The sequence below is a fragment of the Podarcis raffonei genome, chromosome 4 (genome assembly GCF_027172205.1).
Source record: "Podarcis raffonei isolate rPodRaf1 chromosome 4, rPodRaf1.pri, whole genome shotgun sequence".
In the NCBI taxonomy this organism is placed as follows: Eukaryota; Metazoa; Chordata; class Lepidosauria; order Squamata; family Lacertidae; genus Podarcis; species Podarcis raffonei.
Window position 1 is genome coordinate 6,608,794 of NC_070605.1, and position 17,559 is coordinate 6,626,352.

The 17,559-nt window shown below is 49.0% G+C and overlaps 2 protein-coding genes and 1 non-coding gene across 4 annotated transcripts; 1 reads left to right on the top strand and 2 right to left on the bottom strand.

The window, feature by feature from the left end:
* The first annotated feature begins 769 nt into the window (after positions 1 to 769).
* On the top strand, positions 770 to 6,622 carry ANAPC15 (anaphase promoting complex subunit 15). Of its 2 annotated transcripts, none has more exons than XM_053385351.1 (5): positions 770 to 890; positions 2,863 to 2,988; positions 3,403 to 3,462; positions 5,059 to 5,199; positions 6,180 to 6,622. In XM_053385351.1, the coding sequence occupies exons 2-5, from the start codon at positions 2,869 to 2,871 to the stop codon at positions 6,225 to 6,227; spliced, it is 369 nt and encodes a 122-aa protein (XP_053241326.1). In that variant the 5' UTR covers positions 770 to 890; positions 2,863 to 2,868; the 3' UTR covers positions 6,228 to 6,622. The 2 variants fall into 2 exon arrangements, with proteins under 2 accessions (XP_053241326.1, XP_053241327.1); XM_053385352.1 differs by having other exon boundaries at positions 5,062 to 5,199.
* Positions 6,623 to 7,864: 1,242 nt separating this feature from the next.
* TRNAK-UUU (transfer RNA lysine (anticodon UUU)) lies at positions 7,865 to 7,942 on the bottom strand. Its single transcript has one exon. It is a non-coding gene; the product is annotated as a tRNA-Lys (tRNA).
* Positions 7,943 to 10,830: 2,888 nt separating this feature from the next.
* LOC128412442 (transmembrane O-methyltransferase homolog) lies at positions 10,831 to 17,421 on the bottom strand. The gene is made up of 3 exons (XM_053385355.1): positions 17,160 to 17,421; positions 13,006 to 13,202; positions 10,831 to 11,510 (listed from the first exon to the last, which is right to left on the bottom strand). The coding sequence occupies exons 1-3, from the start codon at positions 17,419 to 17,421 to the stop codon at positions 11,190 to 11,192; spliced, it is 780 nt and encodes a 259-aa protein (XP_053241330.1). The 3' UTR covers positions 10,831 to 11,189.
* Between the last annotated feature and the right edge of the window lie 138 nt (positions 17,422 to 17,559).

Here is a 17,559-nt window from a genome sequence, read left to right on the forward strand (position 1 = left end):
GGTCCGGTGAGGAATTCGAACTCTTCTCTCTCCCAGGTCCCAGTCCGATACTCTAAGCCAGTGGTGGCCAAACTCGGCCCTCCAGCTGTTTTGGAACTACAACTCCCATCATCCACAGCTAACAGGACCAGTGGTCAGGGATGGTGGGAACTGTAGTCCCAAAATAGCTGGAGGGCCAAGTTTGGCCACCACTGCTCTAACCACTGCACCAAACTGCCTCTGCCGCTTTCATGCAAACTTTTGTTCTTGTTTTTTCCTTATTAAACGTTTTTGTTTTGAGCCACATGCAAGCAGCTCTAGCGGGAGAAACAATCAGCTGTCAGATTCTCCCCAGCTGCCTCTTTCCATCCCAAATGCAGCATTTTCAAACACATTAAATACTCCTCCCTTACTACCGAATCTGGTTTTATTGACCATAAAATTAAACAGGGTTCAGCTTGAAGTGAGAATTGCATTTTTTAAATCAACCAATTAAATTATTTCATTGCTTGGTCGATCAACCAATCAAATAACTTGCCCTTCCTTTCCCCTCCCTCCTTAACAGCTGTATGAATAAGCGCCTGATTAAACACGCCCCTCGCAGACGCTACAGGGCTCCACTGCGCAGGCGCGCAGGAATCCTCCTGGGAGGGGCGGGGTCAGGAGCCTTTCCAGCCGCCGGGGACGAAGAGGCTCCACCTACGCGCCTGCGCACTGGGCAAGTGGTAAACCTAGAGCTAGAAAAAAGTGAAGAGGGAAAACACTTCCGGTGAACGATGTTGGGGGAACAAACAAGATCCGAAACACCCCCCCCACCGCCGCAGAGCGCTTCCGGGGCATGGCAGGTGCGCTTCCGGGGGCATGGGGGATTCGAACCGGGGCCGGCTTCTTCCTCAGCAGCGAAGTGGGAGGTGAGGGGAGTAGGGAAGGGAAGGGGGGGCGGGAGAGAAGGAGATGCACGGGGGGGGGGGGGGGACCGGGCGCATGCGGGCTCAATGACCCGGATGCTGGAGGTCATGACCTTTGGCTTTCAGGGGAACCCATTTAACACCCCCCGGGCAGTGCCTAAAATAGGTGCGGGGGGTCTCACTATGTGACCCCCCACAGGCCCCGCCAGGTATTCCTGGGCCTGAGAGAAAGTGTGTGTGGGAGGGGGGAGAATCCTGACCCCATAGAGGGAGGGAGAGAAGGCGGTGCCCCCAGCCCTGTCCCTTGCTTAATATTATATTATAATTGTAATGGTTATTTTTATTTGTTTCTCATCTTGTAATATAATAATAAGCAGAGACATCACCTTGCCGACAAAGGTCCGTATAGTTAAAGCTTTGGTTTTCCCAGTAGTGATGTATGGAAGTGAGAGCTGGACCATAAAGAAGGCTGATCGCCGAAGAATTGATGCTTTTGAATTATGGTGCTGGAGGAGACTCTTGAGAGTCCCATGGACTGCAAGAAGATCAAACACATCCATTCTTCAGGAAATCAGCCCTGAGTGCTCACTGGAAGGACAGATCGTGAAACGACTAAACAACAACAACAACAATAATAACAACAACAACAACAACAATAATTTATTATTTATACCCCGCCCAGCTGGCTGGGCTTCCCCAGCCAATCTTGTGCTGTGAACCGCCCTGGAAAACTTTCACCATGTGATAAACTGCTTGCCTTATTAGTCCTATATTTATCATTCAGGATGCAATTAAGTGCAGCTCCACTCAGTTCCCTTGTTGCCTTTGTTGTTGTTGTTTAGTCGTGTCCGCCTCTTCGTGACCCCAGGGACGAGAGCACGCCAGGCACTCCTGTCTTCCACTGCCTCCCGCAGTTTGGTCAAACTCATGCTGGTAGCTTCGAGAACACTATCCAACCATCTAGTCCTCTGCCGTCCCCTTCTCCTTGTGCCCTCCATCTTTCCCAACATCAGGGTCTTTTCCAGCGAGTCTTCTCTTCTCAGGAGGTGGCCAAAGTATTGGAGCCTCAGCTTCAGGATCTGTCCTTCCAGTGAGCAATCAGGGCTGATTTCCTTCAGAATGGAGAGGTTTGATCTTCTTGCAGTCCATGGGACTCTCAAGAGTCTCCTCCAGCACCAGAATTCAAAAGCACCAACCTAGTAATTTGAAAGCACACTAGTTCAAGTAGATAAATAGGTACTGCTGTGGCGGGAAGATAAACTGTATTTCCATGCGCTCTGGTTTCTGTCATGGTGTTCCGTTGCACCGGAAGCGGTTTAGTCATGCTGGCCACATGACCCAGAAAGCTGTCTCTGAACAAACGCCGGCTCCCTTGGCCTGAAAACGAGATGAGTGCCCCACCCCATAGTCACCTTTGACTGGACATAACTATCCAGGGGTCCTTTACCTTGGTCCTCTGAGATGCCTGTGATACATCCAATTCAAAAGAATGCAAAACGAACCAATGCTGCTTCATTTACATGTGTTAGCGTCAAGTACTCGTTTTTCTAGCACTAGGAGGTTGAAGTGTGTTGGCTGAAGACCATGTGTGGGGTACTGCCTGTGCCTGGAATCCCTTGGTACAATGTGGCGATGGTTTGGCTGTGTGGCCGATGAGTGAAGCATCGTTTCTTAGGGACACAGGATCAGACCTGCCCCTGTCCTTTATAGTCCCATAGCTGACTATAAGTCCTAACTCGGGTTGAAGTAGCTTCGGGTTGAGTGTTTTCAGTTTGCGCTCCGCAGCGACCCAGAAGTAACAGAATGCGTCAGCGTTACTTCAGGGCTTCACCACTCGCGCATGTGCAAACGCTCAAAATGACGTCATGCGCAGAAGCGGGTTGCATTCTCTTCAGGATGCGAATGGGGCTCCGGAATGGTACAGAGGTACCACTGTAGTGCTTTTCCAACCATTTTTCTTCTCCCAATCCCTCAGGAAGACATGTCCACGCTCTTTCCTTCCCTCTTCCCACGAGTCACTGAGGCGCTGTGGTTTAACCTGGACCGGCCATGTGTGGATGAGAATGAGCTTCAGCAGCAAGAACAGCAGCATCAGGCCTGGGTGAGCCATGCAAGGAGGAGAGGTGTCTTTGGGAATAAGGAAGAGGAAGGAGCAGGGCTGTCGGATGGAGCCAGCCAAACATTAGGAAGAACTTTCTGACAGTAAGAGCTGTTCAAAAGTGGTGGCCTCTCCTTCATTGGAGGTTTGTAAACAGAGGCTGGCTGGCCACCTGTCGGGGATTCTTGAGCTGTGATTGGTTGGACTCTTGTGGTCCTTAAAACTCTACTCTTCTGTGAAGTGAACAGGAAAAAGAGAGAGCTTTTTCCTGAGGGCAATCTCATACTTTGTCCTATGGAAAGCCTGTCCCTTCCCCCGCTTTTCCCCCCAGTTCACCTGTCTTCATTTTGAACCTTCCTTTTGGATGTCCTTAATAGTCTCTCTGAATTAATTTAACATTTTCTCCCTTTGTCACAGCTGCAGAGCATCGCTGAAAAAGATAACAACTTGGTCCCAATTGGGAAGCCTGCCTCCGAGGTAACAACCTTGTCAGCCCTTGGGATACTCTGGGGTGGGGCGGGGGTGTTCTGCACCTAGATTGGGAGGGTTTGTTCAAGGAGCTATGGATCTGGGCAGGTTATGGGCTGCTATTATTATTATTATTATTATCATCATCATCACCACCATTGCATACTTAGATAATGATAACACACCAGAGGAAAGAGTCTTGTTGCCCTGGGATTACCTCCACCTCCGTCACTTATCTTAGATATGCCTAATGGCTTCACTCCATCTCATGGGTCCTTTCCTCTCATGGTTCCTCTCACTTGGACCATTTACATCAGGATCTCACAATTGCCACCCCCATATCATCCCTCCTTCTCTGCAAGCCTAAACCCTCTGGTTCCTATTGAGCCATTCCCTGGTTGCTCTTAAAAGTGGAATGGTTCCTGCTCTCCTGGTTGCTGTTATAACCATCTTCTGCAGAGTGCACAGAAAAACAGGCACCTATATCTTGCAGGGAGGGGTGGCAAAAGCACAAAGCCTTCTAGGCTTAATTAGGATGTGAGAAATTCTAGGCTTACCCTTTAGGAGCTACATGAGAGTGGAGAAGTCCTGGACTCCTTTTAAGAAGATTGTTGCATGTGTAAGAAAGGGAAAGGAACTGAGACAGGTGTTTCATATCATTTAGGAGAGCTTGCAGGATTGAGAGGAACTTCCTGCGTATTAAAGCTACAATCCGCCTTGAGGATAGCAGGGGCTGTAGATAAATTGTAATATTGTCTTGAGGGCTTACATGGTAAGCCACATGGTTGAATTTATTTGAAATATTGTTATATCACCTTTAACGGTATCAGCCGTATCAAGGCAGTTTGCAAAACATAATAATAATAATAATAATAATAATAATAATAATAATTATTATTATTTTAAAAAATAATTTTATTTATATTCCGCCCTTCCCGGTTCAGAAAACCGGGCTCAGGGCGGTTAACAACAAATTTAAAACACTTAATTGATGCAACAAAAAACAGCATAAAATACAGTATAAAATGTGAATAACAATAAATTCAGAATTCAAAAATCAATTTAGGGGGGAAATCCATCCAATAAATATTAGGTGAGGAGTCCAAGGGAGAATTTGCTGTGGGATCCCAGAGCGAGTGATCTTCATAAAAGCAGAGGGGGAGGGAAGAACAGGGAAATAAAAGATCAGGCTGAATTCAAATTAAAGGCCAGGCGGAATAGCTCTGTCTTACAGGCCCGATGGAAGTAGGTTAAATCCTGCAGGGCCCTGGTCTCATGGGACAGAGCATTCCACCAGGTCGGAGCCATCACTGAGAAGGCCCTGGCCCTGGCGGAGGATAGTCTGCCTTCCTTAGGGCCCTGGACCTCTAAACTGTGATTATTCATGGACCTTAAGGTCCTCTGTGGGGTAGACCAGGAGAGGAAGTCCCATAAATACGAAGGCCCTAAGCCACAAACATAAAGCAGAGCAGCCAGTTAAGTCAGCTGTTGGCCAGGGGCTGGAACAGGAAAGATCCCACATTTTGGACAAGGGCTCTGTGGCACACAGGAGCCGGGAGGAGAGGCTGGCAGGAAAGTGACGGCTGCGCCTTTGCTTTGCCTTAGCAGACTTATGACGAGGAGGAAGAAGAGGATGACGAAGATGACGAGGACAGCGAGGAAGACTCCGAAGATGATGAGGACATGCAAGACATGGACGAGATGAACGACTACAATGAGTCTCCGGATGATGGGGAGATCAATGAGGTTGGTAGGGGGCTCCTCATGGGTCTTGGCTTCCTCGTTCCCACGTCTAGATCTGGGAAGAATTCTGTGGGATTCACTGGGGCGCCCTTGTAGCCAGGCAGCGGACCATGAGGGAGGCAGCATAAGAATGCTTACTTAACTGAAAAGATACCGGCATTTGTACGTACTAGAGTTGTCCAGTGTACACCATTGCTGTCTGCCCTACATGCTCCAAAAGTGGCTGCCTCCAGGTAACTATATAATTGCAATGGGATAGAACTTCAGACTCAGCAACTGACTATGGCAACTTACTTCTTTTAATCTGAAGTAAAGCTGTTTTGCCTTATGCTGTCTACAGCATAAAAGGACTATACATTTGGGTGTCTGGTCTGCACAAGCACTGTAGCTTCTTGGGCTTCTTTGCAATGCTCAGTTTCTCAATGCAAGAGGTACAATGTGTTGCCTAGAAGTCATTTCTTCTGACCTGGAAGTCCTGCTCCAACTCTCTATTTTTAATGGCTGGTTGCTGTTACTTAGTGGTGGGTAAGCATTTTGCACACGTTTAATTTGACCTCGAACTATTCCTTAGCTTTTCTGATTTAGTATCACAACAGTGCCTGAGATTGTAGCTGCTGATGCTAAAAGGTGTGGGAATGCAGATCTGCCAAGTATCTGTTAAATTTTTCTAGTGGAAACACAGGACTACTCTTTTTTTGACGGAGGCGATGTTATTGGGCTGTTGTTTTTATTTTGATTATATTTTGGTTTTTATGTTGATCTTTTCTGTGAACCACCCTGAGACCTCCGGGTATAGGGTGGTATATAAATTCAAATAATAATAATACGAGGAGGGCCTCAGCAGAGGTGCAGTGCTGAAGGAGTTGAGCAGCTCAGGGGGCCTGGGCACATAGCTCACATCCTCGCAAGAGGCTATCCATTCACAGTGGGCATCCCTTTCAGCTTGGCCTCTTAACAATTCATTGTTTTGTGTCCCTCCCCAGGTGGATATGGAAGGGGCTGAGCAAGATCAGGACCAGTGGATGATCTAGATTCCCAAAAGAACTCAATCCAGCCTTTGGATGTGTATCTGTCCTCCGTGGAGCAGGAAAGGAGGGGAATGTCTCCCCAAGCTGGGCTGTTTGCAAAGCAGGCTGGTGTGTGTGTGGTCCAGGCCTGCCCTGAATCCTGGCTGGGAAGTGGGACCTGTTCCTGCCCCCATCCCTGCCGCAGAAGTGCTGCCCCACTGGGCTCTTTCATTGTCGTTCTGCTGAAGTGTTTGAGGCAGCTAAAAACTCCAGAGAGGAAAGGAGTTGAGGTTCAGCGCTTGACTTTGGCAGCAGAGGCAGCCGGTCTTTTGTTTGCATTTGGGGTGTGTGTGTGTGTGTGTGTTAGTTTTCTGCTCTCGGCAGAAACAGTTTTGTCAATAAACCTTTTTCTTTTGTTATCTGGCCTATGTTTTTTCTTCTCCGCCCTGGCATGTGGTTTGAGGCTCCATCACAGTGGTGGTGGTGGGGAATTGCCTACACACCTCTGAGAAAAGAACATAAGAATCAAAGACTCTTAGAATCGGAAGGTACAGTGGTGCCCCGCAAGACGAACGCCTCGCAAGACGAAAAACCCGCTAGACGAAAGGGTTTTTCCGTTTTGGAGGCGCTTCGCAAAACGAATTTCCCTATGGGCTTCCTTCGCAAGACGAAAGCCCATAGGGAAATCTCCAGGACAGCGGGGAAGCGCAGCGCGTCTTCCCCACTGTCCTCGGACCTCCTCGGAAGGCTGGCGGTGGGGCGGAGAGACCTCCTCCCTCCGCCAGCCTTCGGAAGGCTCCTCGGAAGGCTGGCGGTGGGGCAGAGAGACCTCCTCCCTCCGCCAGCCTTCGGAAGGCTCCCCCAAGGCTGGCGGTGGGGCGGAGAGACCTTCTCCCCGCGCCAGCCTTCGGAAGGCTCCCCGGAAGGCTGGCGGTGGGGCGGAGAGACCTCCTCCCGCCGCCAGCCTTCGGAAGGCTCCCCGGAAGGCTGGCGGTGGGGCGGAGAGACCTCCTCCCTCCGCCAGCCTTCGGAAGGCTCCTCGGAAGGCTGGCGGTGGGGCGGAGAGACCTCCTCCCGCCGCCAGCCTTCGGACGGCTCCCCGGAAGGCTGGCGGTGGGGCGGAGAGACCTCCTCCCGCCGCCAGCCTTCGGAAGGCTCCCCGGAAGGCTGGCGGTGGGGCGGAGAGACCTCCTCCCGCCGCCAGCCTTCGGAAGGCTCCTCGGAAGGCTGGCAGTGGGGCGGAGAGACCTTCTCCCCGCGCCAGCCTTCGGATGGCTGTCCTGAAGACTTGCGGTGGGAGGAGGGTTTTCCTTCCCACCGCCAACGTTCAGAATGCTGTTCTGAACGTTGGCGGTGGGGAGGAAAACCTTCCTCCCACCGCAAGTCTTCAAGACAGGTCCGGGAACAGAGGAGAAGCACTTCGCGCCTTCCCCTCTGTTCCCGTACCTGTCCTGAAGGCTTGCGGTGGGGAGAAAAGCCCTTCTCCGCACCGCCAGCCTGGCAAGCGGTCTCCATTCCTATGCATTCCTATGGGAAACCGTGCTTCGCAAGACGAAAAACTCGCAAGAAGAAAAAACTTGCGGAACGAATTAATTTCATCTTGCGAGGCACAGTACCACAAGGATCATCTAGTGCAACTCCTGCAATGCAGGAATTTTTTTTGCCCAACATGGGATTCAAACCCATGACCCTGAGATTAAAAGTCTCACACTCTACTGACTGAGCCATCTGAGAAGAGCCTGCTGGGTCAGGCCAATAGGGGCCCATCTGGCCAGCATCTTGTTTTCATGGTGACTCTCCAGATGCCTGTGGCAACTCCCCCCCCCCTGCAGGATAAGAGCATCTCTCCCTGTGTTTTTTCAGCAAGTGGTGTTCAGAAGCATTGATGTCTCTGACCACAGAGGGCAGAGCGTAGCCAATTCCTTCTCTTTAAACAATGCCTGCAGGCTGTAGCAGAGGCAGAAATTCAGTTTGGAACAGAACTGGTGTGCGAAATAACAGGCAGGCTTGACAGCGCAAACAATGCAGGGAATTTGTTGTGCCGCTAATATTTTTAGAGGCATTAGTGAAAAAGTGTATTGCCTGAGAAGTGTGATCCAATTTGCTTGGAGGTTAAACAGGGCGGGGTGGCAGGAGGTTACTGTAGAGAGGGAAGGTGCCCAAATTGTGATAATTCCTCCCTGATGATATTTATCTTGGACCTTTCATTGCTTTTTTGGCACCAGGCTAAATCTGGCCTGTTCTCTAACAACTTGAAATAATGTCTGAGCCCCTGTTTAATCATCCTCTGTTGTTTGGTGTTTTAATGGCCTGGTTTCACAGATTTCGCCTGCCCTGCTGTTTTTATAGTAGTTTTTAAACAAAATTTTGTTATTGTAAGCTGCTTTGGTGACATCGGTGATTGCAGGACAGAAATCTGATTAAATTGATTAGTACAAGGAATTTGTGATGGTTTTTCTCTTGGTCTTCAGTCAGTCAGGGTGTTGTAAAATTTGCTGTGGTTCTGAGATTGGCTCATTTGGTTACTGACCTTTGAGCAAAGCCCATCTAAACACTGCAATCCCTGGCCATCTGGGAGAGGTGCTATTTGCTAGGTAAAGGTAAAGGGACCCCTGACCATTAGGTCCAGTCATGACCGATTCTGGGGTTGCAGCGCTCATCTTGCTTTATTGGCCGAGGGAGCCAGCGTACAGCTTCCGGGTCATGTGGCCAGCATGACTAAGCCGCTTCTGGCGAACCAGAGCAGCGCACGGAAACGCCGTTTACCTTCCCGCTGGAGTGGTACCTATTTATCTACTTGGACTTTGACGTGCTTTCGAACTGCTAGGTTGGCAGGAGCAGGGACCGAGCAACGGGAGCTCACCCCGTCGCGGGGATTCAAACCACTGACTTTCTGATCGGCAAGTCCTAGGCTCTGTGGTTTAACCCACAGCGCCACCTGCGTCCCGCTATTTGCTAACTCCTTCCTTTAATTTTAAAGCCCCATCCATTTGCCCCTGGTATTTTGTTCAGACTGAAAAAAAGACAGTTGGAGTCAGGGCAGATCATTTTATTCTCTACAATCATTCAAGTTAGATTTATAAATATAATTCACAGTGTTTACCTTTTGCCTTCTTTTTGAACCTCCTTGAACTAGACTGAGGCCTGTTAATCAGTTCCAATCGAGAAATCTTGGGGCTTTTTTTGTTTGCTGGCAGAGAAGATTTCAAACTGCCAGTTGATAATTGCGACATCCAAATAGCTCACTTGCCTCAATTCTAGCATCTGGCAAGGCCTGCCATTAGGAACCCAGACTGCATTCCCCAGTGACTCAAACTAAATAAAGAAATAAATAGATCAGCTTAAAAACTGGCTGGTCTTGCGCTAGGAGATGAGTGTTGGCAGGTCTTCAGAACTCGCCCCAAAACGGGAAATTTGCATGAGAACAGAGTCATTTTGCTTTCGTTATATTGGTGCCATTTCCATGGCTGTTTGCAGGGGTGTGCAAACCAGGACAGGATCTTCCTTTGCTCTCCCTCCCTGCAAGGAAGGAGACCACACCCATCTCTTTATAGCCGCATCTCAGGCTCTTGAGGAAGGAGCTGTCTAGGCCCCCGTTGGCGATGTTAAAATAATTTTAAGGTCTCAAATATAGAATAAATATTCATAAATGCACACATATCTAAACATATGAACCATGTGTCTAAAATAGTACAGGAGAGCAATCCTGGGGCCATTTTGACTCCCAAATGGACCTCAAATATTGCTCTGCAGTAAGGGAGGAAAATGGGGGGAAACCTCCCCATTGTCCTTTTGCTTGCAAATCCTGTCTTAAAGGCGTATTTGGGTGTGAATAGGGTGAGCCTGTGACCTGGATTCAGGAACTAAAGTATTAACCATCACAAAAGAATGCCCAGGCTGCCCTAGTAAAAGCAATCAGTGACCATTGTCAGGTATCCTGGCAGGCAGGATTTCTGCTGTAGACCGCCTCCTTCTGTGATGTATGTATGTTGTTTTGGGGGGTGGTCTTGGGCTACAGGGTGGGCAATTTCAAAACTCTATATAAGGCCTTGCACACCATTGTTCAGGGTTGTCCCTCCTGTGTATGGTGAGAGGGGACCTGTTGCAACCGTTCCTTGAAGATCAGACTTATTAGCCGCTTTGCTTCTGTTAACAGAGAATTCTGAGGGCTCCCTTGGACAAGAAAAACCAAGGACACCAGCCAGGAATACCAGAGCAAAACAGCAGCCAGTAGGCTTGGTCTTTATTGAAGACTGTTGTGACAGGAGTCCCACCTGCCACAAGGTGGAACAAGATGGAAGCCCCGAACAAAAGAGGACCCCAACTTTTAATAGCTACTACACCCCCATGCTACACCCCTAAGACTACATCATGACTACATCATTGACACATCACAAAGAGGAGGGGTTCAGGGAGGAGTTGTGGTGGTAACCTGAGTGTCTTGTCACCTGTCGGGTTCCTCCTTTCCCCCTCCCCATGATTACATCCCTGAGGACAAAGGGGAGTTCACTGTTTCCTGCCCCCAGAGGGAAGGGCTGGTCACTGTCCTTTGTTTCAGTCCGTACTGAATCCACTTCCATATTCAGGTCCTTTGTGAGTGTAATGATCTTCTCTCTAGGACCATCAAGGTTGGCATGCCAACTGGGTAGGGCTCGCTGCAGACGTGTTGGCTGCCTTGTGTCAAGTCACCCTCCTTTGATTGTCCTTCCTTCATGGTGTAAAATAAAAGTGGAACGGTACAGATCCGATGTACGGCTAATTTTCTACGAATTTATAACAGAAGCGTCACGTATGTCACGTGTGTGCCGTGTTTGTACAAACTGAATGATGGGGGAGGGGCGTTCCTGCAACACTTCTCAATATTCTCTGGTTGGCCTCTGTTATTTCCTCCTACCGATAGGGGAGCCACTTAAGGACTCTATACGGGCTCTGGAATACCCCATAAGGGAAACGGAGCAGTTTTTCCTATAACAGTGACATCTCCCATCACTGCAGACCCGTCCAGGTGAGCTGGGCCATGCCGTCGGGAATGGCCCGGAAGTACTGCAGGCTGGTCCTGTGAATCCTCCACTTATACTTGCCGCAGGCCTTGACGTACTGCATGAAATGAGGCGCGCCGGGGAAGATGATGTTGTCGGCCACGATGGTGGCCCCTTCCAGGAGGAGGTCGTGGGCCTCCAACAGCTGCAGGTCTCTCAGGTAGCAGCGCTTCCAGTGGCCCATGAAGATGAAGTCCACGTGGCTCAGCCCGTATTTCTCCTTCAGCTGGGGGATGACTTCCTGCGAGGGTCCCCGGATGAGCTCCACCTGCGGTTGAAAGAGAGGCAGAGGCATTTCTGTTAAGTACTCTTGGCAGGGTCATCCCAAATGCCTTTAGGGAGGTAATTTGATAATCAACGCCTGCAGCTCGGACTTTGGTGGCAAAGGGGTGGAAGGAAGAAGAAGTCCTGACAATAACGGATTGGCACAATAATGTGGGAGAGCAATCCTGAAGCCATTTTGACTCTCCCAATGACCTCACATATTCCCCTGCAGGAAGGGAGGCAAATGGAGAAAGCCTTCCTACTGTCCTTTTGCTTGCAGTTCCTGTCTTAAGGGTGTACTTGTGTGTGAATAGGGTGAGCCTATGACCTGGGACTCAAATATTTACCATCGCAAAAGAATGGCCTGGCTGCCCAGGTAAAGCAATAAGTGACCATTATCAGGTATCCTGGCAGACAGGATTTCTGCTGTAGACCGCCTCCTGTGATGTATTTCTTCTGTAGACCTGCCTCCTCCTGTGATGTATGTATGATGTTTTGGGGGGTGGTCTTGGGCTACAGGGTGGGCAATTTTAAAAGTCTATACAGTGGTATCTCAGGATGCGAATGGGATCCGTTCCGGAGCCTGTTCGCATCCTGGAGCGAATGCAACCTGTGACTGCGCATCTGCGCATGCGGGTCACAATTGGCCGCTTCCGTGCATGCACGTGACGTCATTTAGACTGCGAGCAGAGAAACCCGGAAGTAACGCGTTCCGTTACTTACGAGTCGCCGTGGAGCGCAACCCGAAAGCGCTCAACCTGAAGCAACTTCAACCCGAGGTATGACTGTACAGTGGTACCTCAGGTTACATATGCTTCAGGTTACAGACTCGGCTAACCCAGAAATATTACCTCGAGTTAAGAACTTTGCTTCAGGATGAGAACAGAAATCGTGCTCCGGCGGTGCGGCAGCAGCGGGAGGCCCCATTAGCTAAAGTGGTACCTCAGGTTAAGAACAGTTTCAGGTTAAGAATGGACCTCCAGAACGAATTAAGTACGTAAGCAGAGGTACCACTGTATAAGGGTTGCGCACCATTGTTCTGGGTCCCTCCTCCCTCCTGCGTGTGATGAGTGGGGACCCTGTTGCAACAGTTTAATAAAGATCAGGCTCACTAATTGCTTTGCTTCTCAATATACTCTGGTTGACCTCTGTTATTTCCTCCTACTGATAGGCAACCTGCTTAAGGACTCTATATGGGCTCTGGAATACCCCAAAAGAGAAAAGGAACACTTTTTCTTATAACGGGCAAAACAGAAAATGCCGTGTCCTCCTCTGCCTGCCTGCCACGCGGCTGCAGTTACGTGCCTGGCCGTGGCACAACAGACTCACGGCAGAGAAGAGAGGAAGCACGAACAAGCACAGGAGGTGAATCTGCCGCGTTCCCCAGCCCTCCAGAGCCTGCCACCCTAAGGCAACCAACCGCCTCACTTTGCCTCTAGCTCTGCCCCCCGCCCCCTGGCAGCTTGGCAAGGGCAGCTGTGGAAGCCCAAGGCACTCACGGTGTCATCGTCGAAGCCAGCCAGGCGGATGACCTTCTCGGCCACGGCCGCTTTGCGCTCGTCCATCTCCACGGTGTACAGCCGGGCTCCCAGCGGCAACAGCTGCGCGATGAGGATGGTGGCGTATCCGCAGTAGGTGCCCAGCTCCAAGACTCGGAGGGGAGCCTTCTCATAGATCAGCCGCTCCAGGATCTTGGCTAGAAGGCATCAAATCAAGGTTGGGTTTGGGGTGAGGAAGGATGGAGGGTTCCCAGCAGCCAGCAACCTCTTCCCAATTTATTCCCTGCGGTTATTCTAAGACAGCGTTCTCCAAGATGGTGCCCTCCACGGGGCTGGCCAGGACTGTTGGGAGCCAGAGTACGAAATCTCAGGAGGGCACCGTCTTGGGGAAGGCTGTGAAACCCAAAAGCGAGAATATTACTAGCGAAGAATTGGAAGAAACAAGATTTACCAACTATAGAAGAATGGCAGACAAAGATGATGGACTATATGGAACTTGCCAAATTGACCAGGAGACTCCGAGACCAGAGAGAAGAGACGGTGGAAGAAGACTGGAAGAAGTTTAAAGAATATTTGGAAAAAATACGTTAATATTTAAATCTTAGAATAGCTTTGGAAGTGGATATAGGCTGTAGGGTTAGAAGTAGAAGACAGTGTGTTTTAAAATAGTATTATTAGTAAGTGATGAAATGTGAAGATTTTTAAGGTAAAAGTAAGTGTGATAAAAAAAATGGTTAAAAATTATGATATATGAAACTGCTAAAGACGAGGTAAAAGGAAAATCAGATGGGGGGACTTGGGGAAGCTCACCTAATAATGTTTAGAAAAATAAGACAAGTAAGACAAGAATTTGTTTGTATTGTTTGTATTTCTGTTTGTATTGTTTATTTGTGTTATAAAATGAATAAAAAATTTGGGGGGGGGAGCCCACCAGGGCCCTACGAATAGCTGCTGCCTTCACAGTCCGAGGGCTAAAGTCTCGTGCGGCGTGCACAGCTGTAGAAGCTATTTGGGGCCTGCTAATTTTGGCCAGCCGGACTTAGGGAGGTCAGTCTCCTGCCTGGATCAAGGCAGAAAAGTTATCCTCTGGCTCCAAGCCCAAGGCTTTAGTGCTGTGGTTCCTCCATGCCAGAGGTAAAGACTCTCTGCCCGTGCTCAGAGGCAATCTCTCCTCTTAGCTGGCTGGAGCGTGGTGCTGATAACGCCCAGGTTGCAGGTTCAATCCCTGCAAGGGGGGGCCGGACTACATGATCCTCAGGGTCCCTTCCAACTCTAGAATTCTAAGGGATGTGCTGTGACACCGAAACCCAGTTGGCAGGCAGCTTCAGTGTGCCAGCAGCCAATGCAACAGGGCACAACACTATTTACAGCTGCGCTGTTGGCTCCTCAACCAGAAACTGGCACAAAGCAACCAAAAGTCTATTAACATGATTCTTTGCTTGCGTTGGCTGTGGGGTGGGCCCTCTGGGAGGGGGTGGGAATCGCTTCCGCCATGAATCTTGGTTCACTTAAATGCTTTGAAACTTCATCCTTTGAAAACCAATCAATTCCTGGTGAGTTTGAAAGCTGCAATAAATTGTGAGGGAACACCTGGGACCGGATGCCACTGGCTCCTACGACTCTCTTTTACAATCGTATACCGAGTGTCTTGCAGCATAAGGGTGAAATATAACGTAATAGTAATTATAATGCAAATAACATGCGTATGCTGTAAGCCCTAAAAACAGCCCAGGTGCATCAGGGCTAAAAGATGTTTCAAAGTGAATAACTAAAAGAGATGGTGAGCTTAGAAGCTCATTGTAACCACGTTGTTTTCAATAACTGGTACATAGGCGCCTGGCTCGAATGCTGTAAATCAGGCATGCCCATGTCTGTTTCAGGGGCGTAATCCGGCCCACCGGTCGATTGAATCTGGCCCCTGTGGCAGTTTATTATTGGTCTCAACTAGGGCCAGGGCCTTTTCAGTACTGGCCCCAACTTGGTGGAACGCTCTGTCACAAGAGACTAGGGCCCTGTAGGACTTGACCTCTTTCTGCAGGGTCTGCAAGACAGAGCTGTTCCACCTGGCCTTTGGTTTGGACTCAGTCTGACCCTTATGTTTCCCTCCCCTTATGGTTTTGATCTATGGGCTACTATTAAAATGAGGCTGCATTTTAACCTGTATTTTAAATTGGGGTGGTTTTTTTCCTGTTATGTTTTTCCTGTAATTTTACTGGTATTAGCTGCCCTGAGCCCTGGCCGGGGAGGACGGGGTATAAATAATTTTTATTATTATTATTATGTTTATTATTATTATTATTATTAAATTAATTTCCTGGGGTAAAATCCTAAAAAAACCCCTCAACAACAGCTTCCTAAAAGAAGCTGGCACTCATGGCCCTTCACTTCATCAAATCTGGCCCTCTTTGAAAAAGTTTGGACTGCTGTAAATGGCAGGGGGTTGGACTAGATGACGCTTAGGGCCCCTTTCCAACTTGACAATTCTGTGGTTCTACAACTCTACAATTCTGTGGTTCTACATTCCTTAATGGTTGCCGCGGTCTCTCTAGTCTTTGGCACAGCCTTCTAGCAGAGGCGGTCTGGAGCACTTTAAATAGGCAGAAAGAAAGAGGGATCGTGTGACCTGGCCTTATCTATTTGCGATTTGTGCTTCTAGCCTGCCCTTCACCAAATATTTCTAGGGCAGGTTACTGATTACTGCAACTGACATTAGTACAAAGTATGTCCAAAATTCTATCTAGACTAAAACCACAAAAAAACGGCCACAGCTATAAATAAAAAACTCTGATTTAGGATCAGCAGTTTTGCTGCCTGCTTTAGAAGTTTGATTGCTTCCGCTATGATCTGCTTCTAAATGTGTAGATATACCGTATTGGCCTGAATATAAGCCTCACTCCCCCCCCCCCAAATTCTGACCGTGAAAAGTTACAGTGCGGCTTAAATTTGCAACCTTACAAAAATTGGCTTTTATGATATCGCTGCTGAAACAGACATACGGTAAAATGAAACGGGTGTGAGTCACTGCAGAATTTTAAGGGAGTGGCTTATATTCGGGTATTGTCTTTTTTTCCTCCCCCCCCCCTTTGAATTTTAAAGGTGCGACTTATATTCGGGTGCGACTTATATTTGGGCCAATATGATACATCTAATAAAACAGCATCTTGAAGGGGCAACAGGAAGTTTAAAAACTACAGAATTCTCTCCCCCAGGAGGCAGTGGATGGCTTTAAAAGAAGATTCGACTAATTCACGGAGGAGACATGGTGGCTATTTTCTTTCTCTGCTGTTGCGTCTCTGAAGGGACCCAAGGATCATCTAGTCCAACCCCCTGCAATGATCTAGCACGGGTCTCCTTATGTCAGGCATGTCCAAAGTCCGTTTCGGGAAAATTGTAAAAAAGCTCAACAATTTCAATCCTAAAAAAGCTCAGGCCGGCCCTCACGCATTTTTACTTCATCAAATCTGGCCCTCTTTGAAAAAATTTTGGGCACCCCTGCTTATATCCTTACCAGTGTGTGTTCTCCCTCTCATTATAGTTAGACCTAAGAAAAGCCCATTCCATGGAACTCCCCACCACTTGATTAAGTCAAGGGGCCAAGGCAATCGCATCGTGTCTCAGGCCTTCAACATGGGGTAGGTTGTTCAGAAAGAAACAGAGGCAAATTAAAAACAGACGGATCCGGGCTTCCTCACTGCATTACCCATCCCATCCAACATATCTCTGGTGAAAATAGGGACGTCCTATTCCATCCCCTCTGACAGTTCTCCAGTAAAAACAAGGACGTTCTATTCCATTTCTCCCAATGGAAACAGTGACGTCCTATTCCATCCCCTCCAACATTTCTCTGATGGAAACAGGGACGTCCAATTCCATCCCCTCCAACATTCCTCCCATGGAAATAGGGACATCCTCTTCCATCCCCTCCAACATTTCTCCCATGAAAATCAGGACGTCCTATTCCATCCCCTCCAACATTTCTCCCATGAAAATCAGGATGTCCTATTCCATCCCCTCCAACATTTCTCCCATGAAAATCAGGATGTCCTATTCCATCCCCTCCAACATTTCTCCCATGAAAATCAAGACGTCCTATTCCATCCCCTCCAACATTTCTCAGATGCAAACAGGGACATTCCCCCGTCCCCATCACACACCTTTCTGGGGTCCCAGGTTGCTGAGATACTCGCAGTGGTAGCTCCAGTGGTCAAAGGTCTCCAAGATGTGCTGGGGGTCTCCCGGGATGGTGTGGGTCAAGACGTACTGGAAGGCCCTCTCTTCCTTGGGGATGCCCGTCAGGTAGTCTCGCACCCGCCGCACCAGCACCGCCCGGTAAAAGAGGCAGAAGTAGTGCCGGTAGCGGATGAGTAGCGTCACCACGAAAGGGATGAACGCCAGCGCAATAGCCGGGGAGACCATGGCAGTGTGTCGAGAAGCCGTCCGCCGTCCTCAGACCTGTGGGAGACACAAGCGGGGCAGGGGAGGCCTGGGTGACACCCCCAAACTCTTGATCAGCCTGCAGTCTCATGTTTATTTCCCTGGGAGCAAACCTCATGG